The sequence below is a fragment of the Podarcis pityusensis genome (assembly GCF_964106645.2).
Source record: "Podarcis pityusensis genome assembly, chromosome: 10".
Taxonomy (NCBI): Eukaryota; Metazoa; Chordata; class Lepidosauria; order Squamata; family Lacertidae; genus Podarcis; species Podarcis pityusensis.
The window spans coordinates 67163889-67184325 of NC_138035.1; the positions used below are offsets into that span (position 1 = coordinate 67163889).

At 39.6% G+C, this 20437-nt stretch overlaps 1 protein-coding gene across 6 annotated transcripts in view; it reads right to left on the reverse strand.

Moving 5' to 3' along the window:
* The window catches only part of CPNE8 (copine 8), a 61068-nt gene that overhangs the window by 18014 nt on the left and 22617 nt on the right, over window positions 1–20437 (reverse strand). For 3 of the 6 annotated variants that reach the window (XM_081023675.1, XM_081023677.1, XM_081023678.1), the window contains exons 4-14: window positions 20041–20144; window positions 18965–19004; window positions 18081–18157; window positions 17236–17307; window positions 15310–15373; window positions 12983–13086; window positions 10191–10295; window positions 6633–6674; window positions 5977–6052; window positions 2943–2996; window positions 1626–1687 (exon numbers count right to left, since the gene is read on the reverse strand). In XM_081023675.1, coding sequence (XP_080879801.1) covers window positions 1626–1687; window positions 2943–2996; window positions 5977–6052; window positions 6633–6674; window positions 10191–10295; window positions 12983–13086; window positions 15310–15373; window positions 17236–17307; window positions 18081–18157; window positions 18965–19004; window positions 20041–20144 — 800 coding nt within the window. Of the gene's footprint in view, window positions 1–1625; window positions 1688–2942; window positions 2997–5976; window positions 6053–6632; window positions 6675–9686; window positions 9811–10190; window positions 10296–12982; window positions 13087–15309; window positions 15374–17235; window positions 17308–18080; window positions 18158–18964; window positions 19005–20040; window positions 20145–20437 lie in introns of those variants that run through there. The other 3 variants (XM_081023676.1, XM_081023679.1, XM_081023680.1) reach the window with 3 other exon arrangements.

Consider the following 20437-nt stretch of genomic DNA (forward strand, 5'->3'; position numbering starts at 1 on the left):
ACTTCCCTTCCTTCCGATGGCAGTTCCCTGACACTAGGTAATACCTTTATTAGCAAAAGCTAAGGATCAAACTAGATATTACGTGAAATGTGTCATTTTTCTTGTCTGGTTTTCTTCTTCTTGTTAAATCACAGGTGTGGGGGCCACCAAAGGCACTATGTCCTTCTGCCTCATTCCTGATTAAGATGACTATTTTGTTCTACCAGCAGCTTTCCACCCACAGCAAATAGAAGCTCTGGGGGCAACTTTTGTTGGTACTATGCTACGGGGGGGGGGTCCCCCCTTCTCGTGTACCATGGCCTCAATCCTAATCAGATGCTGCCACCTGCATGGCTGCCATTTGCGTGGTAGGTGAATTGTGAAGGCCTCCCCCTCCTTCCAGGCAAAGTGTGTCGGGGGTATATAAAACTCAAGACACCCGTGTGGGTGAAAACAGGGGACAACTCTTTATTGGCTACAGGAAGGTATGCAGGGTTGGTATGGAATTAGATCAGGATCTGTAAACCCAGAAGACTTCCAATGTGAAGCTTGAAATACCACCCCCAGTATGCCTGCTGGGGAATGCCATGGCAGCTGACTAGATTAATTTTTTATTAATTATTATTCTTATTATTCTTATTATTATTACAGTGGTACCTCGGGTTAAGAACTTAATTCTCTGGAGGTCTGTTCTTAACCTGAAACTGTTCTTAAACTGAAGCACCACTTTAGCTAATGCGGCCTCCCACTGCCGCTGCGCTGCCACTGCACAATTTCTGTTCTCATCCTGAAGCAAAGTTCTTAACCCGAGATACTATTTCTGGGTTAGCGGAGTCTGTAACCTGAAGCGTCTCTAACCTGAGGTACCACTGTATTATTATTATTATTGGCGGCTTCCAACAAAATATTAAAATATAGTAATGCATCAAACATTAAAAGTTTCCCTAAACAGGGCTGCCTTCAGATATCTTCTAAAAGTCGGATAGTTGTTGTTCTCTTTGACATCTGGTGGGAGGGCGTTCCACAGGGCAGGTGCCACTACCGAGAAGGCCCTCTGCCTGGTTCCCTGTAACTTGGCTTCTTGCAGTGAGGGAACCACTAGAAGGCCATCAGCCCTGGACCTCAGTGTCCGGGTAGAACAATGGGGGTGGAGACGCTGCAGGCTGGTAACCTGAGAGGAGTGGCGCCACGCTTTGCCCACTGAGAACTGGTGCAGCTTCTCAAGACTCATCACGAGGGTTCCCCTTATCTTTTATTCTACCCAGTGACATTTCTATCCAAGCTGTGACAAACTGGTCCATTGAAACACCTAAGAGTCATGTGCTGTTGCCTGAAAGGCGAAAACCTTTCAACCGAAGGCCAGCTCAGCAATATCAATTCACAGGAGGGGGTGGTTCTGCTCTTGCTGGACTTTCCCCTCCCCCTGCATAGCGTGATCTACCATCAACTGCCTGTGAGAAGGGCAATAATAATAGAATAATATTATTTACTATGTTTTAAAAATATGTAACTGCATGGTACTTGTAAGCTGCCTTGGAATGATTTGTAATGAATTTGGAATTTGCAATGAAAGGTGGGATACAAATAATAGTAAATAAAGAAATTTAAAACCTTTGTGATACCAGTATTATAAAAGAATCACTTACCCGCCTTTAATATAATCAAGAAATGAAACTTCGGTTTCCACTAGGAAGGAAAGTAACGTTACCTGAGAGCAAGTGACACAGAACAAGTAATAAACATCAACCTTCAAAACAGGCACAAATATAGAAGTTTCTGTACTGTATTTCAGAATTATTTTTAAACTTATCCAATATACTGAAGCAAAGATGGTTTTGTGTGGAAATGGCATGTATTGGTAACCCCAACCCCACTCCACACACTTCTCTCACCCCAGCACTCACAATATCTATGAGTCTCCACCATAATTTCTCTTCCAGCCTCTTTATATACAAGCTGTTCCACTTGGCAGATTCCCTTCCACCAATTCACCTCCCCTACCAACCCTCTTGTAAGAGCCAAACAATTCATATATACACTGAGCTGTGCACATGTATCTCTATGCATTCAGAGACTGGCTGCATCATCCCATGAATTAGTTTTTTAAAATGTCATGGAGTCTGGTCAAAATTATTACCAAAGCCAAATTAAGAATGCTTTGGCTATACCTATTGCCCTGTGAACAAAGCAAAAGATGCTATGACTTTCTTGCTCCTAGTTTTAGCCAGGAAAAACAATCTCTCCTTGTTTCAACAAAGTAACAACCATTTACACTTCACTTCTAAAGTGTTCAGGAAGACACAATCAGCTTCAGTTAAACCAACACTATTCAGTCCAGGAGCTTCAAGCACTCACCTGTGAACTTTAACACTGGCTATTTAATTCCCAGGGAAGGCGCATTTTCGATAGAAAATGAACCAGCTCATCTATAGTTTGACAACAAAAAAAGCAAGTTCTTCTCATAATACGACACCTGTCTTATTTAGAGAACTTCTTGCCCAGATAAAGGGATGCGGGTGGCGCTGTGGGTAAAACCACAGTGCCTAGGACTTGCCGATCGTATGGTCGGCGGTTCGAATCCCCGCGGCGGGGTGAGCTCCCGTCTCTCGGTCCCAGCTCCTGCCCACCTAGCAGTTCGAAAGCACCCTTAAGTGCAAGTAGATAAATAGGTACCGCTTTATAGCGGGAAGGTAAACGGTGTTCTGTGTGCTGCGCTGGCTCGCCAGAGCAGCGATGTCACACTGGCCACGTGACCCGGAAGTGTCTGCGGACGGCGCCGGCTCCCGGCTTCTAGAGTGAGATGAGCGCACAACCCTAGAGTCTGTCAAGACTGGCCCGTACGGGCAGGGGTACCTTTACCCTTTACCTTTACCTTGCCGAGATAACGCTTACTTAGATATATCTCACTTCAATATGTGCTGGGAAGGATAGAAAAACAATAATGAAGAAATGATTTACTTAACTGTTCCTGAATTAACATATTTTTTCTTTTTTGCCCTTTTCTTTGGGTTTATAACCTAGAAAAGAAAATGCAGGCACGTTAACTTTTCTGCTTGTCAACACAAATCTCTTTAAATTGTTAAGACGCACGTTTTTTTAACTCTGCCGTGCTCCCTGCTTCTAAACTCCACCTTCATTATGCCAACAAAGGCTGAATGAATGAATGAATGAACTCCATCTTTCCTACACGCACATTTCAAACACCTCCCTAACCCAGCACAACCCATTTGACAGGGAGATGTGTATGACCCTAGCAAGGACCCCTGAGATGCATTTTGCTGCTGCTCACATTTATGTGTACATCAGGGCAAACTGATACTAAAAGATTTTATAAGGAATGCTCCCTGTTTTCCATCACCCCCATCTTCCTCACTGACTTGTAACAGAGGCAGTCATTCCACTAGCTGAGCTAAAAAGCCCTTCACTGGATTGAATAAAAAATACAGCGTTCCACCAGTTCTTGTCACTGGAATCAATCTTGCGGGTGGCAGGGAAAGAAACATTCAAAGGAAGCCTTGTTCCCGTCTAGGGGCATGCAGGAAGAAATGAGTGAGGCTTGCAGAGAGGCAAAGTATAAAGGGAGCTCAGTTTGGATTTATGTCAGCTTTGATATCAGGGGATAGATAAGTTCTGCACAGTTGTCTTCCAGTCTGGTGGGTAGAAGATGGAAGTTGCTGGGAGGGCAGATAGAAAATGAAATACAGCCATCCGTTCTAAGCTACTCTTTCCATTGCTTAAAATTGTAATAGTTGAATAGCTTTACTGTTTACTGTTCCTTAAATTCACATTCCCAAGAGATATTGAAACCCATCTGCTGCTTCTTTGCTGGCAGCTATGAATCACTGTAAATCCCATCAGGTGTGACCCCCCCCAGAAGATTCCCTACCCTGGACACCTCCTGTCCTAAGTTGGTGTTCTCCCTAGATGTTTTGGAATACAACTCCCATCAGCACTGACCAGCATGATCAATGGTCAGGGATAACAGGAGTTGGGGGGGCACTGCATTTAGTATGGCTCCCCTATATTGCTTTTCTCACTGCATGTTTTCATATTCTCTTTGAAGTCTGGAATTTTTCTTTTTGAGGAAGTCATCTGTGGTTACGTCTCTTGTTGAGACTTCCTTCTCTATCTAGCATAACTGCCGCCCTTTGTTTCTAAACTCTTGAAGCTGGCTGTACTTGCACACTGTTTAGAATTCATATCTTCTAATGTGCTTTTTGGATTTTAACCAATCTGATTCCTATCCTTGCTTTAATTTCTATTAATGATTTTCCTTTACCGTCTGAAAAATGTCACAAAATTTTCAGTTTGCTTGTGATCATATCTTTCCTTTCCTTTTGATACCATAATATTATTTTGCAATATTTGTATAAACTTGGTTTCCTAAATTCTGATATTTCATTTTACTTCCTTATCACTCTAACTGCTCTTGATACGTCTTTTTCTGCTTCATGTCTTCTATCCATTTACTGTATGTACTCTGCTTTCTAAAATGAAACCCTTATTCTGATGCTCTCTCAACCTCTCTTTGCATTCTTTTGCTATTTCCATTTTCAAGTTAGTGATTTAGAGTTATATTTTTCAGTTCCTGATTCTACCTCATCTTCAATTACTCATCTCACTGCATGTCTTCCTTTAGTTCTTTTTGGATGATTTCTCACTTTCTTCAGTTGAATTTCTTGGGAGATTGATTTTCTTAAGTTTCTTCCTTCAGCTTCTTATTTGGTTCCTTTAACTCTTAGTAGTGTTTCTATCTCCTCCTTCACACACCAGAAACTGGATGTGATTTTTTAAAACAGACACTTATCTAGTTCGGTTGCAGATCTAGGCACATTCAGTATCATATCATCAACTGGTTAACACTTTTAAAATATGTTCTTTTATCTCTAATGATACTGCTAAAATGCTTGCTTATTCTTTTACTTCATCGAGGCTTGATTACTGTAATATAATTTTTGTTGATCTTCCTTTATCCCATCTGTATCTTCTTGAATCTATTTTTCACTCTGTAATCTTTCAATTTTTGCCTATAAACATTATCATTTATCATCTCTTCTTTTTGCATTGACTCACACAACTTACAAAGCAAGGTCCACAGAATACAGAAAGCTAAGCTAAGCTGAGCTGAATAGGTCCACCCTGGATGACACAGAAAAACAGACCAAATGAGGGCAGGAAGGAGCCGAACTCAACTCTAAACGTTTCCTGCCTTGATGAAAGGTAGCAAATAAACACCCATGTGATGGCCTGCCGCCTATTGAAAATTTACTTATTTTTACAACATTGCACTTTGCTCTTTTCTTAATTTTAAAAATATACTTTTCAGAGGTTAGAGTTCCTCTGATACATGTATTTTACACCTCCATCCTCTTTCCTTAGCTACACCTCATATTTGAAACTCCATACAGTCATATAATTCAGTCACTCTCAACCTCTAGACATTGCTATTGGCCAGGTATTTCACTTTTAACTTACTACTAATGTCCCTTCCTTTTTCTCCCTTTGGAAGTGGGAAGGGAGTGGGAAGTACAGAGGTGACAGGGGTGGAAAGAGCATCTCTTCCCCAATTCCTTTCAACTAGGCTGACTTTCGTACCTGAGCTATTGAACAGAAAGCAGTGGAAATAATAATAAAAAAACAACACCAGAAAGGAATGTGGGGTTCGAACCCATGTCCCTGAGATTAAGAGTTTCATCCTCTACCAAGGGAGCTATCCTTTACACGACGTATACAGGTTCAATAACTATGTTGAAAACTCAAGCTATATAATAAAATGGTGTTTATCTTTATAAAATGAACCCACAAATATATTGACTGCATTTCTAGAAAGTGTGTTCGCACACTTTGACTTATGGATTTTGTCCAGATTTTCTGCTTTCTATTACTAAAAGATAGGTAGTTAAACTATATAGTGCTGGCCCATATTACAAAAGGGCACATAGACAATTCATGATGTTTATTACCTGTACTTGAGGATATAAAAAAATCTACTGTTACCTCATAGACATTAAACTGCGACTGTCCTCTAGATAGCTCCCTATAACTTGTTGTGAATTCTCCAATGAAGTCATGACTAGGAAACAAAAACAAACAAAAATTCAGATTAGCGGATAAGCTGTATTATTGTAGGTCAAGGTGTGAACAAAATGCTAGCTAACACTTCCCAGTACAAGAGGCATTTTAGGAATTTGTCTAACGCCCCACAATTTGGCGCTCTGTTTTATATTCGAAAGTTTTTCATTGCTCCATGAAATTCACTAATAGGCTCCTGTTATCAACCAAACCCAAGCATTAGGAAATATTTTTTATCTGGTTCATTATCTACATGATTACATACCATTTCCCCATAAAATGTGAATTGTTATTTTTTCACAAAGTGGAGTTAAAAGCATTTTTAAAACCCTCTCCCGTGTCAAAATGCATAATGAAGAGGTTTGGTATACATCAGATTGCAAAATAACCATGTGCACAATCAATAAGGGAGTGGCTCAGCAGACTCATGTTATTTCCTGCAAGCACACACATTCCTACATTAAAGCTTTTAAGCACAGGAATAACTGGTATAAAACTCCAAAAGCTGCCCAAATATTCTATGAGTATGTACGCCATACAATTCCTTTTGAACAATTAATGCTGTGCAATAAAAAAATTACCTTCCATCTCTATCCCAGTCGTATACTTCAATCTTAATTGTTCTGAAGAGAAACAAATAAAACACAGAAAAAGCTATACACATATACTAAAAAACTTGTCAACAGAAATAAATGAGTAATGTACTTTACTACTTGTATTTTTCATTTAAATATCTAATTTGTTTTTTTAGAAAGTGATTAAAACAAAGGAGAATATAATTTATTTGTAAGCATTTCCGGCTGCATTTCTAACAGATAGGTGCTCAAGGCAACACACCATAACATCTAAAAGCCTCAATAATAAAAATTCATTTAAAAATTAACCACTACACTCAACAGGTTCCAGCAATGCATGGGTAGGTTTTATTGTGAAAAGTGTGCAAGGTGAATAACCTATCATATTCCTGGAAAAGGGAGTTCTGTAGTGCTGGTGCCACAATGGTGAAGCCTTGCTCCTCCACAGTTAACAAGATAATACGGATCAGGATAATCACAGAATATATAAACATTAAACAAAGAAGTGAGAATAAACACCATGGATTTGGAACAACTTTCATTGAAAATTCAACTGGCCATAACTCCATGATAGAACAAATGTTTTGTAAGCCGAAATTTACAAATTGAATCCACAGTATCCTGAGGTGGGACTGGGAAACAATTCTAGCCGGCATCTCTGGAGAGCAAAAGGTTAAGTAGGTAAATAACCCCTGGAGGGTTGAGTCCAGTCAAAGGAGACTATGGGGTTGCGGCACTCATCTCGCTTTCAGGCCAAGGAAGTTGGCATTTGTCCACAGACAGATTTCCAGGTCATGTGGCCAGCATGACTAAACTGCTTCTGGCACAATGGGACACCTTGACAAGTGCCAGAACGAACAGAAACGCTGTTTACCTTCCCGCTGCAGTGGTACCTATTTATCTACTTGCACTGATGTGCTTTCGAACTACTAGGTTGGCAGGAGCTGGGACAGAGCAACGGGAGCACACCCTGTCGCGTAGATTTGAACTGCTGACCTTCGGATCAGCAAGCCCAGGAGGCTTAGTGGTTTAGACCACAGCGCCACCTGCGGCCTGTTAGTGGGTGAGCACTACCAGTCAGAGCAGACTGTACTGAGGTAGATAAACCAGTGGAATGACTTTGTAAAAGGCAACTTATGTTCCTAAGCATTACAGTTTTGCTCTGAAATATTTAATACCATTCTTGTCAATGGTAAATGACTCTTGGCAATTACTGAATTACTGTCTTATGCATTTTCTTCTGACAGTAACAGCTTTTTCTATTTCATGGAATCACCCTGTATCTCAGGACATCTCAAGGAATTTTGTTTGTGGTACAGAGATATCTGAAGCACATGGAACCAAACCATCATAAGTCTAGAACAGTTGGGACAGACTGTATTAAGATCTAGATTAGAGAGGTACAAATATTTGTCATATTCCAATTGTAAGAAAATGGCACTTTAAGGAGGCTGTATTCTATAACAAATAAGTACTAAACCAAGTTGTCACAGCAAGTGCAGCATATTTAGATTTTTCCCTAGCTATACATTTCTATGAGGGTAGGTCCAGTTATCCAAACTAACAACTACTCATTCCATGGGTGATTGACAGGCAGATGTAGCAATAAGATATACGGTAAGTACTGCTGCTAGTGTACCTAATAACTAGGAGAAAGGTATTCTTAAAGAGCACAGTACAAGAAAAATGTAATAGGAAACATGTGGATTCTTGGATCTACTCTCAGAGAAATACTTTTCTTCCCCAGGAGCAAATTCCTTGCCACAGCAAAATCTCCAGTCAATCACATGAAAGGGCAGGATATACCAACAGCCAAACAAAGGATGGAAAATATGGCATTCCCTGGTGTGTATGCTTCTGGATTACAGATGAGAATTGTTAATAAAAATTACATCTCTCTTAAAATGCTAATAATGCTGTATGAAGATTCCAGCAACAGCTTTGCAGGTCTCTTCAGCAGAAGTTGCAGCCTATTCTAGTCCTGTGATGGTCTTATTGGGAAAGGTGCTTTTCATGAAAATTCACTGAATTCCTTGTCAACCACAGAAATCAATTATTTTAGACACTGTTTTGACTTTCTGCTCAGTCCCAAGTCAAATGAGGGTATTAACTTGTATATATAAATTTCTTAAGTAGCAAAGCATCATGTGGAGTCATAAACATTTGTCATAAGTTAGCTCAGGGGTTTTCAGGCACAAACTATGTTTACAATGGCCGCTTACCGAGTCCTGGGGTGGGCAGCCAGCAGTTGGGAAATCTCAGTGCGGGAGTTCCCACCAGTCCCAAATTTGAATTCTGGCCAGTCCATGGGGGCAGGGCTTCAGAGTGGAACAGGCGTCACTCCCGCTTGCCTCCTGGGACTCAATATTCATGCTTTGGGGCTTGTTTTATATTACAATTTCTTTTTCTAGGTTATGTGATTACTAGCTTTGCTGTGGTTCTTTAATGGCTTCCATATTCAGAGCTGGGAAGGAATTTGCCTTCAAACAGATTGGCCCCGTTGGAAGGTTTTGGAATACTAAAGGTGCAATCCTTTCAACAGTTAAGTCTAACCTAATTGCATCTATTTCATTTCCATTTCAAGCAAATATTGAGGTCAGATAATTAAGCAAGGTTATTTTCCAAAGTATTTAAGTTGTCTTGTAAATATTTATTTCTTAGAGGCAATTTATATCATTAAAGTTCTGAAGTTTGGTATGACTAATCCCCCTCTAATTTGAAAGGGGGAGGGCTTTCCTCTGAAAATGAAGGAAAGACGGTGAATGCTATTAGGTTTTCTAGAACTCAAGCATGAAACTCATTCTGAGAAGTGCCACTGCTGATTCTACTTAGTTTGCTTAGTTCTGAATGCCTTGATTTGCCTGGGTTATGATATAACCTTATCGGACTGTTATAAAACGTCTGCCTTCCACTCAGTTTCTTATGTGGCCCATAAGATGGAAAAGACAGAAGACGAGGTGGATCAGCTGAGGCAGAGATGGCATCAGCAATGTCTGTAAGCGCCTCAGTGATCTGACTTATAAAAACAACTGAATGAAGTAACCAAGATGGGGAAGATACCTTTCCATCCATTTCTGTTTCACTAGATGTTCATGTGATGACTGCTACTTATGAAAAAGAAGGAAGGAAGCACCAGCACATTCTGTTAGTTGCTTTGTAGGCTGGTTTTTATCCCATAAATTCTGAGTAAGAGGACACCTCCAGGAACCTTTAACAAAAAGAATTTTTCTTGAGAAAAGCAGTATCATCAGTATTTGCTTTGCAGTGACAAAGAGCAGTAACTAGTTTCTTAGTGCACTAGCAACAGTGGCTCCATGTTTCCAGAGAGTTTGCTTTTTATCTGCTTGTCAATCATCTGTGGAGAGTGGTACCTATTACTATACTGAAAATACTACAGTACCCCATGTACCTCTTACATATGAACACTTAACTAAATGAATGATGGTGATGTTAACATTTACTTAAAGTTTTGAACTGATATTATGCCTTCTAAAAAGATTAAACTAAACTGAGGAACCTCCAATCTTTGAAAACTTTACTTAAGACGAAAGGTTTAACTCTTACCTGTCAAAATCTCCATTGCAAAGTGCTCTGACAGATATCTTGAATGCCTGCCACACTGGATTTAATGTATTCTTTATCACTTCTGTCTTGTGGCAGATTGTAAAGCTGAAACACAAACAAGCTTTTCTTATTTTAATACTTATCTAAAGGTATTTATAGTCCACTTGATAGTTTTCAAAACAAATCCACCAAGTGGGAATACACTGTAATTTTTGAGAATTTTTTTTCGAAAAAATGAGCACTATTTCATTTTTAGTCATGCGAACAGCTTTCAAATTAATCTACACATATAGCTATACCACACTTCTTTTTCTTTTTATGGAGCCCACATGATGGGTAGCAGCAGGAAGTGGAGGAGGAACTCTGGCAAGCAGAGGAGGGCGCTTTGATGGGGCTATTGTACCACTTCGTATGTGAGGAAGAAAATATTCAGACTCCTTCCCTTATAATGTTTTGCAGCAAGAGTTCTTGATTATTAGATGTTGCCGTTTGGGATTAAAGCAGGGAGGAGGTGCCTGAATTTTTTTTTCTACCTCTCTGAAGACAGAACAAAAGCCTCAAGACAAGTTGTCTCCTTTGCACCAGGATGCAACAGCTATGGTGCTGTTTACTGACCTTCTCTCATACTGGTATATTTCTAAACACAGAGAATATCAATATTTTAATTGTCGACACCAATAAGAAGCTTCTAGAGCAGGAACGGTGAACATGCTGCTCTCCTGCCCCCAATGTTTGTATGTCTGTTGCTTTCTCATTCTGCAACGCTCAGAAAGCTGCAAGGATTTCAGGGTATGTCTGGTGCCTTGTCTACTCCCATGCACAATGGTCTGTGGGGAATGAAATTCCCAGATTTCCTCTTCCCTGCTGGAAATCAAAGGGCAGAGCCACAGGAGAAGCCTGTTCTAAATAGTGAAATTATGCTCCAGCCAATGGCAACTAGTGACCTGACCCAAACACCTAGATGTGGTACCAAAAACTCACCATTTCTGGTTCTGTGCTCACAATCACTAACCCAAGAGTAGAATCCCATATCATCCGTGTAAGCACATATGAAACTATGGAAAAACCACGGTGATTATGAGCACGACACGATGATTAAAGGGTATAAGTATCTAACTACTTCGGGTTAAGTGATCTTGAATAAGCCTTGTTACAGCTCACTGGGTCTTCCTCTTTACAATGGCTCCATTCTGTGAACAAGCAGCATGTGAACCACACTCACAATTTGCTTCTCCTGAACAAATTGCCAGGATCAGTAAGCAAAGAAGAAACCTTGGTTTAACATTACAGTTTGGTCAGAAACAAACCATGAGTGTTGGTTCACACGTTGCAACTAAGCCAAGACTTGCTATTTGTCGCTTCTGACTCTACAAGGGAGGAACAAAAGGGGAGCAATTCAGCAGCATGCACTTGTGTGCTGCTCCTTCACAGAAAACCATGGCTTATGGCTTACTATGAGGACTCCAGACAAAATGGATGCCAATAGTAAATCATGAGGGATGAAAATAGGATTGGTCTCGTTTTTCATCATTGCAGATTCCCAAGTGGAGATGAAGATGCACACACCAGGTCTTTTCTTTCCTGCCATGTTCCCAGATGAGATCATACCCAACCAGACAATGGATTCCAACTGATGCAAATGAAGATGCACATGCCGTCAGAAAGCAGTGTTGCCACAAGCAACTTTCAATAGGTTCTTTTACAGTTTTCTCCATCTCACCGCCATCTGATGTATAGCAACTATATATATATACTTGGATACTATCAAGGCAGAGAGAAAAGCGATTTGTCCACGGCTGCAAGTCAGGGGTGGCTAACATTTGTCCCTCCCAAAAAATGTTGTGGCTGATGGGAATTGTTGTCCAACATCTAGGGACCCAAAGGTTAGCCACCCCTGCTATAAATGAGTAAGTAACCAAAAATCTTCCAGAACATAGTGTTGTTAGCATGTTGAAGCATGTCGTCTGCAAACTAATCTGCCTTATTACAAACCCAAAATTCTGGATCATTAACAAAAAATATTAAATAGCACCAGACCCATACCAGATATGGGGAGCACTGCCTACTTTCCTCTGTCATGAGAACTCTGTGTAACTCTGTCTCCTTTTCCATAAACAATTACTGGCTCACCATCTTATGCCAAAAGTATTTTGGAAGTCCAAGTATATAATGATTACTAGTTTACCCTTTTCAATATGTTGATTGCTCTTGCATAAAACCAGTATCTTACTCATTGTTCCAGTACCAACCCACTAAAATAGGCAATTTAGGCATATTTAATGCACAGAGGTGCTTGCGCAAAGAGTTCCCTAGAGCACTGGACTGTTTCAATTTCTAATCTCTAAAGATACAAGACTGCTGAAACTGTAAATATTGTTTTTAACCACTCCAGCTGTTTTTTTCCTCAGTTCAGGATTTTTTTTAGTTGAAAAGTTAAGAAACCTAGACTTATCTAAGAAACCTAGATACCCAAATCACTGTTATTCATTATAAGCATCTGTTAGTGATTTATATTTTTTTGAGCAAGACCACATTTGAAAAATTGCATAAATATGAAATATTGTTGGTTTGTTTAAAAAGCTATTGAAGCAGGCATATGGAGGAAATACACATTCTCTCCTCATCAGTGTAATTGTGACTTGTATTTTGAAACAAGAGGTTTGTAAGTCTAGAAAAAATAAGACAAGTGCACTGTGAAAGAGAAACTTTTAATACACTACACACAAAATCCCCTGGTCACCCCTATAATTTACAAGACTTCATGTTTAATAGAAGAAAATAAGAGTATCTACCTGCCATCTTCATTGCTGCGAAAAAATACCAGGAAGGGATCAGATTTCCCAAAGAAATCTTTCTTGTCCAATTTGTTAGCACAAAACTGCATCAGTACAGCATCCTAATAATAGAAGAGTGTAATACAAATTAAGTATATAATTTATACCAAGCATACTATTTACACTGATTAAAAACTGCATAAGTATTAGGCATCAAGTTTACACTGCTTTCATTTTACTAACCAAAAAAAGAGGCACTACAAAGTAATTTTTTGTTTTCTTTTCATTTGCTACCAAGATGGGAACACAGTCATGAATTTTGAGTCATTATTTGTGTCACACACATCATATCAAATATTTTAATCAAATTATTCATAATTTTAGGCTTCTGAAGCTATACTGTAACAAAATTTCAATTACAAATTAAGAGATAGCAAGGATTTCTTGTTCCTTCTCCCACTGCAATTACCCAAATATCATGTTAGAATTCATATTAGTTCTACAACAGGAGATATTCTTTATTTGCTCTCCATTCTGCTCTTTGACAACCTCCAATAATAGTTAATTAAAAAAAATATATAAAATAAATACAATAGCATAAAATGCCACAAAACTGTATCAACAGAAAAAATATCACTTAGAAACCACAGCTTTAAATGGTATATAAATTGCTAAAATAAATAGAAAGGGAACAAAAGAATTAATAAAGCAACCCTTTTCTGACACATTTTTATGTATAGGGAGGTGTTTTGCTTATGTGAGCTCATATCCTCTCTGGTTGAAGGCTATTTGAACTGCACCCACTGGCTGCTGATTCTACGTGACAAGCCATTCAGGACCAGGAATTTGGTATGTGACTACCATGCTGTTTTCTCCACACTGTTGCAACATTGCGGAGGCAAAACAAATAGTCCTGAATGATCCACAAGGAAAGCAGCTACTCGTGAAGAAAAGCATGTAGATTTTGACCTGTCTACATGTGGTAGCCATTTTATTACAACGAGCCTTGCATTTAGCTCCAGCATCCATGCATACATACTTGGTTTAACAATGATAAGTCCTGTTAAATTTTAAGACTAATAAAAACTGGGACTATGCATCAACACAAAATATTCCTTGAGGAGGAGCTGCAGCTCAGTGGTAGATAGGACATGTTCTGCATGCAAAATAACCCAGGTTCAATCTGTGGTATCTTCACGTAGCAAAGACTCCTGTCTGAAACCCTGGACAGCCACTGCCAATCAGTGTCAATACAGTCAAACCTCAGTTCTCGAAGGGCTCCATTTTTGCACGTTTTGGCCCCCAAAGGCCGAAAACCCACAAGTAAATGCTCCGGTTTTCGTAAGCTTTTCGGAACCTGAACGTCCAACGCGGCTTCTGCTTGAGTGCAAGAAGCTCTTGCAGCCAATCAAAAGCTGTGCCTCGGTTGTCAAACATTTCAGAAGGTGAAGGGTCTTCCGGAACGGATTACGTTCGAAAACCGAGGTTTGACAGTATTACTGAGATATATGGTCTGACTTGGTATAAGGCTGTGTCCTTTGTTGTTCCTAAATAGATTTAATTATTTAAAGCAGCATAAGATTAGCTCTACTTCTATAGCAAATGCCAAGACGTCTACTCTTCAAAGTCTGATTACAGTGGTACCTCAGGTTAAGAACTTAATTTGTTCTGGAGGTCCATTCTTAACCTGAAACTGTTCTTAACCTGAAATACCACTTTAGCTAATGGGGCCTCCCCTGCTGCTGTGCTGCCGCCGCGTGATTTCTGTTCTCATCCTGAAGCAAAGTTCTTAACCCGAGGTACTATTTCTGGGATAGCGGAGTCTGTACCTGAAGCGTCTGTAACCTGAGGTACCACTGTATAAGCATGCAATAGCTAGTCTTAAAAGTCTAGCAATATACACATGGATTTAATACAACAACAACAACAACAACAACAACAGTACCCTACCCATCTGACTGGGTTGCCCTAGCCACTCTGGGCAGCTTCCAACATACATAAAAACATAATTAAACATTTTAAAACTTCCCCATGCAGGGAAGCTTGTATAGTTACTTATCTCCTTGGCATCTGATGGGAAGGTGTTCCACAGGGTGAATGCCCCTACCAAGAAGACCCTCTGGCTGGTTCCTTGTAACTGCACTTCTCGCAGTGAGGGAACCATCAGAAGGCCCTTGGTGCTAGATCTCAGTGTGAGATGAGGGAGTGGAGACATTCCTTCAGCTATACTGGACTGAGGCCATTTGCCGCTTTAAAGGTCAGCACCAACACTTTGAATTGTACTCTCTGCTAACTAGGAGACAAACAATATACTTTGGCAAAAGAAAACCAAAATGTGAACTTACCCGGCAACAGTTGAGCTCCTCTGCTGTCATTATTATCGTGCCGCATTTCTTCCCAGGAATTCCTCTGTAACAAAACAACATTGTAATAGCAATTAAATACAAGGATTCCAAACTCACCAGTTCATTCCTCTCCAGAGTTCCCTCTCTGCATTCTCCATCCATCAACCTGAGCAAGCTCTCATATATAGTCCTTTGGTACTAATATATGCCATTCTCCTTAACTAATAGGGAAAGTAGAGGATCAGTGTATCACTGCACCATAGTGTCTTTACTTCTGGTGTTCCCACAACATGCAGAGGATTATGATTGGGGCTAAAAGACCAAGGGAAATATTGGTTTATGGGTGTTATGTTGCAAGCGAGCACAAAATGTGAGATTATCAGTGATGAAGGAATTTTTTTTGGTGCATTATTTTTCCACCAAAAAAATTCCATATCTCCCATTCATTAGTAACAACAAATTGGTGTCAACTGCAAATAAATATTAGGCATGCTTGACAGATTCAACATTTTCGGCTTTGTTTAGTAAATATAAGTAAAATAAACATGCTAAATTAGATCACTTTCTAGGGCATCAGAAAAATTTCCTATATATATTTTCCAGAAAACTCACATAACTGGGGAGCACAAAACTTAATTAAAAGATTAAACTTGGCTTTTTAGCCTGTAAAACTCAGCTTCTATACTATATGAAAATACAGGAAATGTTTCATACATCTGACTAATCTGTAAGTTAAGGCCATTTTTACTGTCGCCTGCACGTTATTCCTGCTTTTATCACCTTCATAGTTTGTCCCCCAAAGCCAGACAATGTAGTGCACTGAGGTTTAGCTCCAGTGGGGGAGAGGGGCTATAGCTGGCAAAGTGGCTTTCACAACCCTGCAATGTAGTCCACTGTTACAGACTGCAAATCAAGTGAATACGGAGGAAGTATCAAAAGAGTTGTAAAGAAGAATGTTAAAGGAAGCGGGCAAAGGCAAGACAGAAAATATTGTGAAGTCAGGGCTGCTCCACTCACTCACTCGCTCTTTCAAACACATACAGCTATGAAAAGGCACATCACATGCAAATAGCATCACATTACACACTCAGGAGCATACTACCTATTAAGCACAGCCCATGTAAAGTACACAGCACACAACTGCACACTCCATGCACACACATGCAGAAGAAAAATCAAATGTAAACATGTGTAGTAATTTTACACACACAGTGGCATATCACCTGCAAATACACTTAGCAGTATTCTACATACAAGCACACATAGTAACATGAAGCATGCAAAAAAGGTCTGCAACACAACACATGCAAATTCATGCAGGAAAATGCCTCAAACAAACAGGCACAGCAGCACAACACCCACAGAGCAGCAAACTACATGCAAAGATTTGCAGGAGTATGGCACTCACATAGCTACTTAGAGCAGCGTGTCACATGCAAACCTAGGAGAACATGCAGCAACATGCAAAAGCACACAAACACTATGCAAATATGTACACCACCATGCAAAGGAGCATGCCCAAAGCTGGGCCAGAAATGCCCTCTATTTTCACAACGCCATTCACCTCTCATGGAAGTGGCAGGTGGAGGTTTATTTAACAGGCTTTGGGGAAGGGGATAAAATTTCTAGTTAATTTCATAGGGAGCAGGAAGGGTTACGATAAGATGAAGTGGCAGGAGTTTTAAATTTTCTCTCTCCCTTTCTTATAAAAAGTTTCACTGCTGCTTCAAGAGGTGGCACAGCTGTAATTCTTAATGCAATCAGCTTTCTTAATTCTTATAAAATGTCCCAATGGGAACAAAGCTATGTCACAATGCTGCGTCGCTCCCAGAGAGTCATTTTAGGGAAATGCAAGCACATGCAGCACTATGCAGCCACATGCAAACACACACAGGAGCTTCCTTTCCCCCATCTACAAATACACACTTCTGCAGACTGCTTGCGCCGCCAATGGCCATTTTTGCTTTGGAAAGCAGGTTCCACCAGGGAAGCTTCAATCTGCCAAATAGATGCGAGTTTTAATATTGCCTTTAGTTCAGTGACTGATTTAAAATGGGAACTTGTAACAAGGCTATATAATGGAGTTTTACTGAGGTAGCTAAATGCATATTTTTGCATTTGACATAATTATGTTTTAGGCAAGAGGAAAAAAGATTGCAGCCGATGGTCTTGCTTGGATGGAATGTTAACCCCATAGTTTTGAGTCATGAGAATCGCCAACAATAAGCCTTCAGCTCACAAGCTCCCCTCACTGTTTGCTTCTTAGATATGGCTGCAGGGAAGAGCTCATAAGCTTTTGCTTCTGTGTTAGATTGACTGCAGCTTGTCATTCTATTCTGAAACCAGCTGAAACCAGACCAACTGTGGTTAATCTTAACTATGGTTTGTTGAAACAAGCCAAGTTCATAAACGGTGTCATTTGGTTAGATTATACCTCGAAAAAGTGGATTTTCCATGTCAAATTTCCTATTGATAGAACTTGATTTTTATGGTGGCTACAATTTCAGGCTATATAATGATGGAATGCTGAAAAAGCAATTCACCTTAATTGAAGACAGTGCTATAATTTACTTTAAAACAGCACCACACAAATTCAGAACACCCAACAGTGAATAAAAAATGACATTCCTTGACAGCATTCCCTGTCTAGAATTTTTATTTGTCAAATACCAGAGAACACAAGGATCTGCCAGACCCAAAGGCAGGATCAGTAGCTAGTGGGAAGGATATAGGAAGTTTAGCATCAGTTTCTTTGAAAAGAATACACTTACATGATTGACTTTTCTAATCTGCTTCCTTGCGATCCAACAATCTCTCCAAGCGTACAGAAAACTTGTCCCAAGAAGTCCTGAAAAATTATTATGAAAATGATAAATCTAAGTCCCCATCCCCACTTTGCACTTAGTAAGCTTATGGGTATGAGAAATGCAGTATTTAGATAGAATTAAAGGCTTTATTTGGACACACTGATCAATTATGGTTCATAATTAATGCTTAAGTGAGCATTGCACCTTAACCTGGGCAAGTTTGGAACCTTGCTTTTCATGAACCAAAGCTTGTCACGCTGTCTGGATCCAGAACTATCTTAACTATGATAAGCTGCAACAACAAAAATTTTGAGAAGTGCAGGAGGAAAATGTTTCTTTCTTCTTCATGTACTGGTGTGGATATTGGGGGACAGACTCCCCATAATCTCTACGTTCAGTGAAGGGTCAGAATTTGAGCAAACTTATAATTTCCTGAGTTTAGCAGGGGCTGGGAATACCAGCTAACTTCCTCCTGAGGCCACCCTGTTGATGGTGGTTGTGAAACAAACAATGGTGCTGATGTCCACTCCTGGGAAGATTGACAACTGTCTTGAATGTTGTCCACTTCTGTTAGTATATTGCAGCAAAAATATTTAGAGCACATTGTAATATCTTAAAGACTAACAGATGGTATGATATACGGTAAGCTTTCATGGACTCAAGCTCACTTCATGAGATGCATGAAGTGAAATCGTAAGTGGCATGTATATAAAGGACAAAATTGTAAGGTAGGAGTTAAATAGCAATGAGATGCAGAAATTACAGTCAGGGATAATTAGAGCTTAAAATACATAAAATGTGTACATGAGATATGGAAACACTTAAGGTTAAAATAAAGTAGCACTTACATGTTTCGATAAATTTGGACTCTTTGAATCCACATCATACCTAAAATGAAAAAGAACAAAATATTTTAATCTACTTATAAGCTCAAATACCCATGTAAAACAATGAAGTAATCTTGCTGGTTAAAACTGGGTTTTAGCTGGTATTGTGTAATCTTTCCATCATTTGCATTGTAATGTACATTGTAATGTGTATGATGGCGGAACTCTCTATGTCTGTTCAGGTGAACGTCGATTTAGCTGTCAATGCAGAACCTTAACCCTTAATGCTTGGGGCGGGAGTGGAGATGGAACTCTCGGTATGCAAAAGAACAGAAGTTCCGCATGTTCTGATTGGTGGGTACAAGTTTTGAATTTGACTGGGGTTGGACTAGAGTGGCCAGAATAAGTGTATATATGGCTAGGAGCTGGCTATATGGTTGGAGGGTCCATGACTGGCAATTGTTATGGGCAGCCAGGAGAAGGCAACAGAAGTGGATCAAGGAGGAAGAAAGAAGACCTGAAAGGATGGCAGAGTGGCTTGGTGGCCAGAGGATTGCTGGGATAGCTGACTCACTTGCCTTAGGCTGAAGAGACAAGTGGAGAACCTTTCTAGAGCACTGATGGAGAAGAAGTGATGTGCTGTTTGGAATGCTAGGCAGGAAATGTCTGGTAGGAGAGCCAGGGGAAGATTCCAGGAAAAAGAACAGCAAAAACAGACCTGCACTTAAATAGGTCAGCAGAACTTGAAGCAGAGGCTTCAACAAAAGTCTTCAGTTATAGTGCTGGTGAGGCCTAACGGGTGGATGGCAATCTGGAAAAAGTGTTTTAACAAGGTTGCTAAAAGTTTCCTCGAAGCTGACCGGGTTTAGTAACCATAGTGTAAAATAATAATTATACCAAGGAAAACTGTAGTTCCATTAGCTGAATTTGAAACAACATAGTTTGCTGTAGTGAATTAACTGGAAACATGTTTTACCACTACATTAAGATACAATCTAATGTCAAAATGTTTTAAAATTCCACTTCATTAACTATTCTTGTAGATCAGATATACTGTCATAATATAATCAAACCCCAAAGTATATAAATAAACTTACAAGTCAAATCGCAGGTTCTGTCTCTCTTCAAAAAAGTAATCCAATATAAATTTTCTCACAAAATCTGGGTTCAAAGTATTGTCAATTACTTCAGTTCTCCCAAACTGTAAAATAAGATGTTGTGGGAAGTATATCAATAAAAACTACATATGTTAAGTACATACGCACACACAAGACAAAAAAAATGAAAAAATATAAGGTTTTCATTTGGCAGGGAAAGAGACCTAGCTAAAAGCAGCTCCTAGCCTGAGACTATTCAACACCCAATGAATGTAATTTTCATCAATATTTATTTTACTTAAGATCTCAGGAGCTATCATGCAATATTTGTTTACAATATCTTAAGAGGTGCCAAACAGAAATCAAACAGACAAACCATTTTCCAAAATATGCAGCC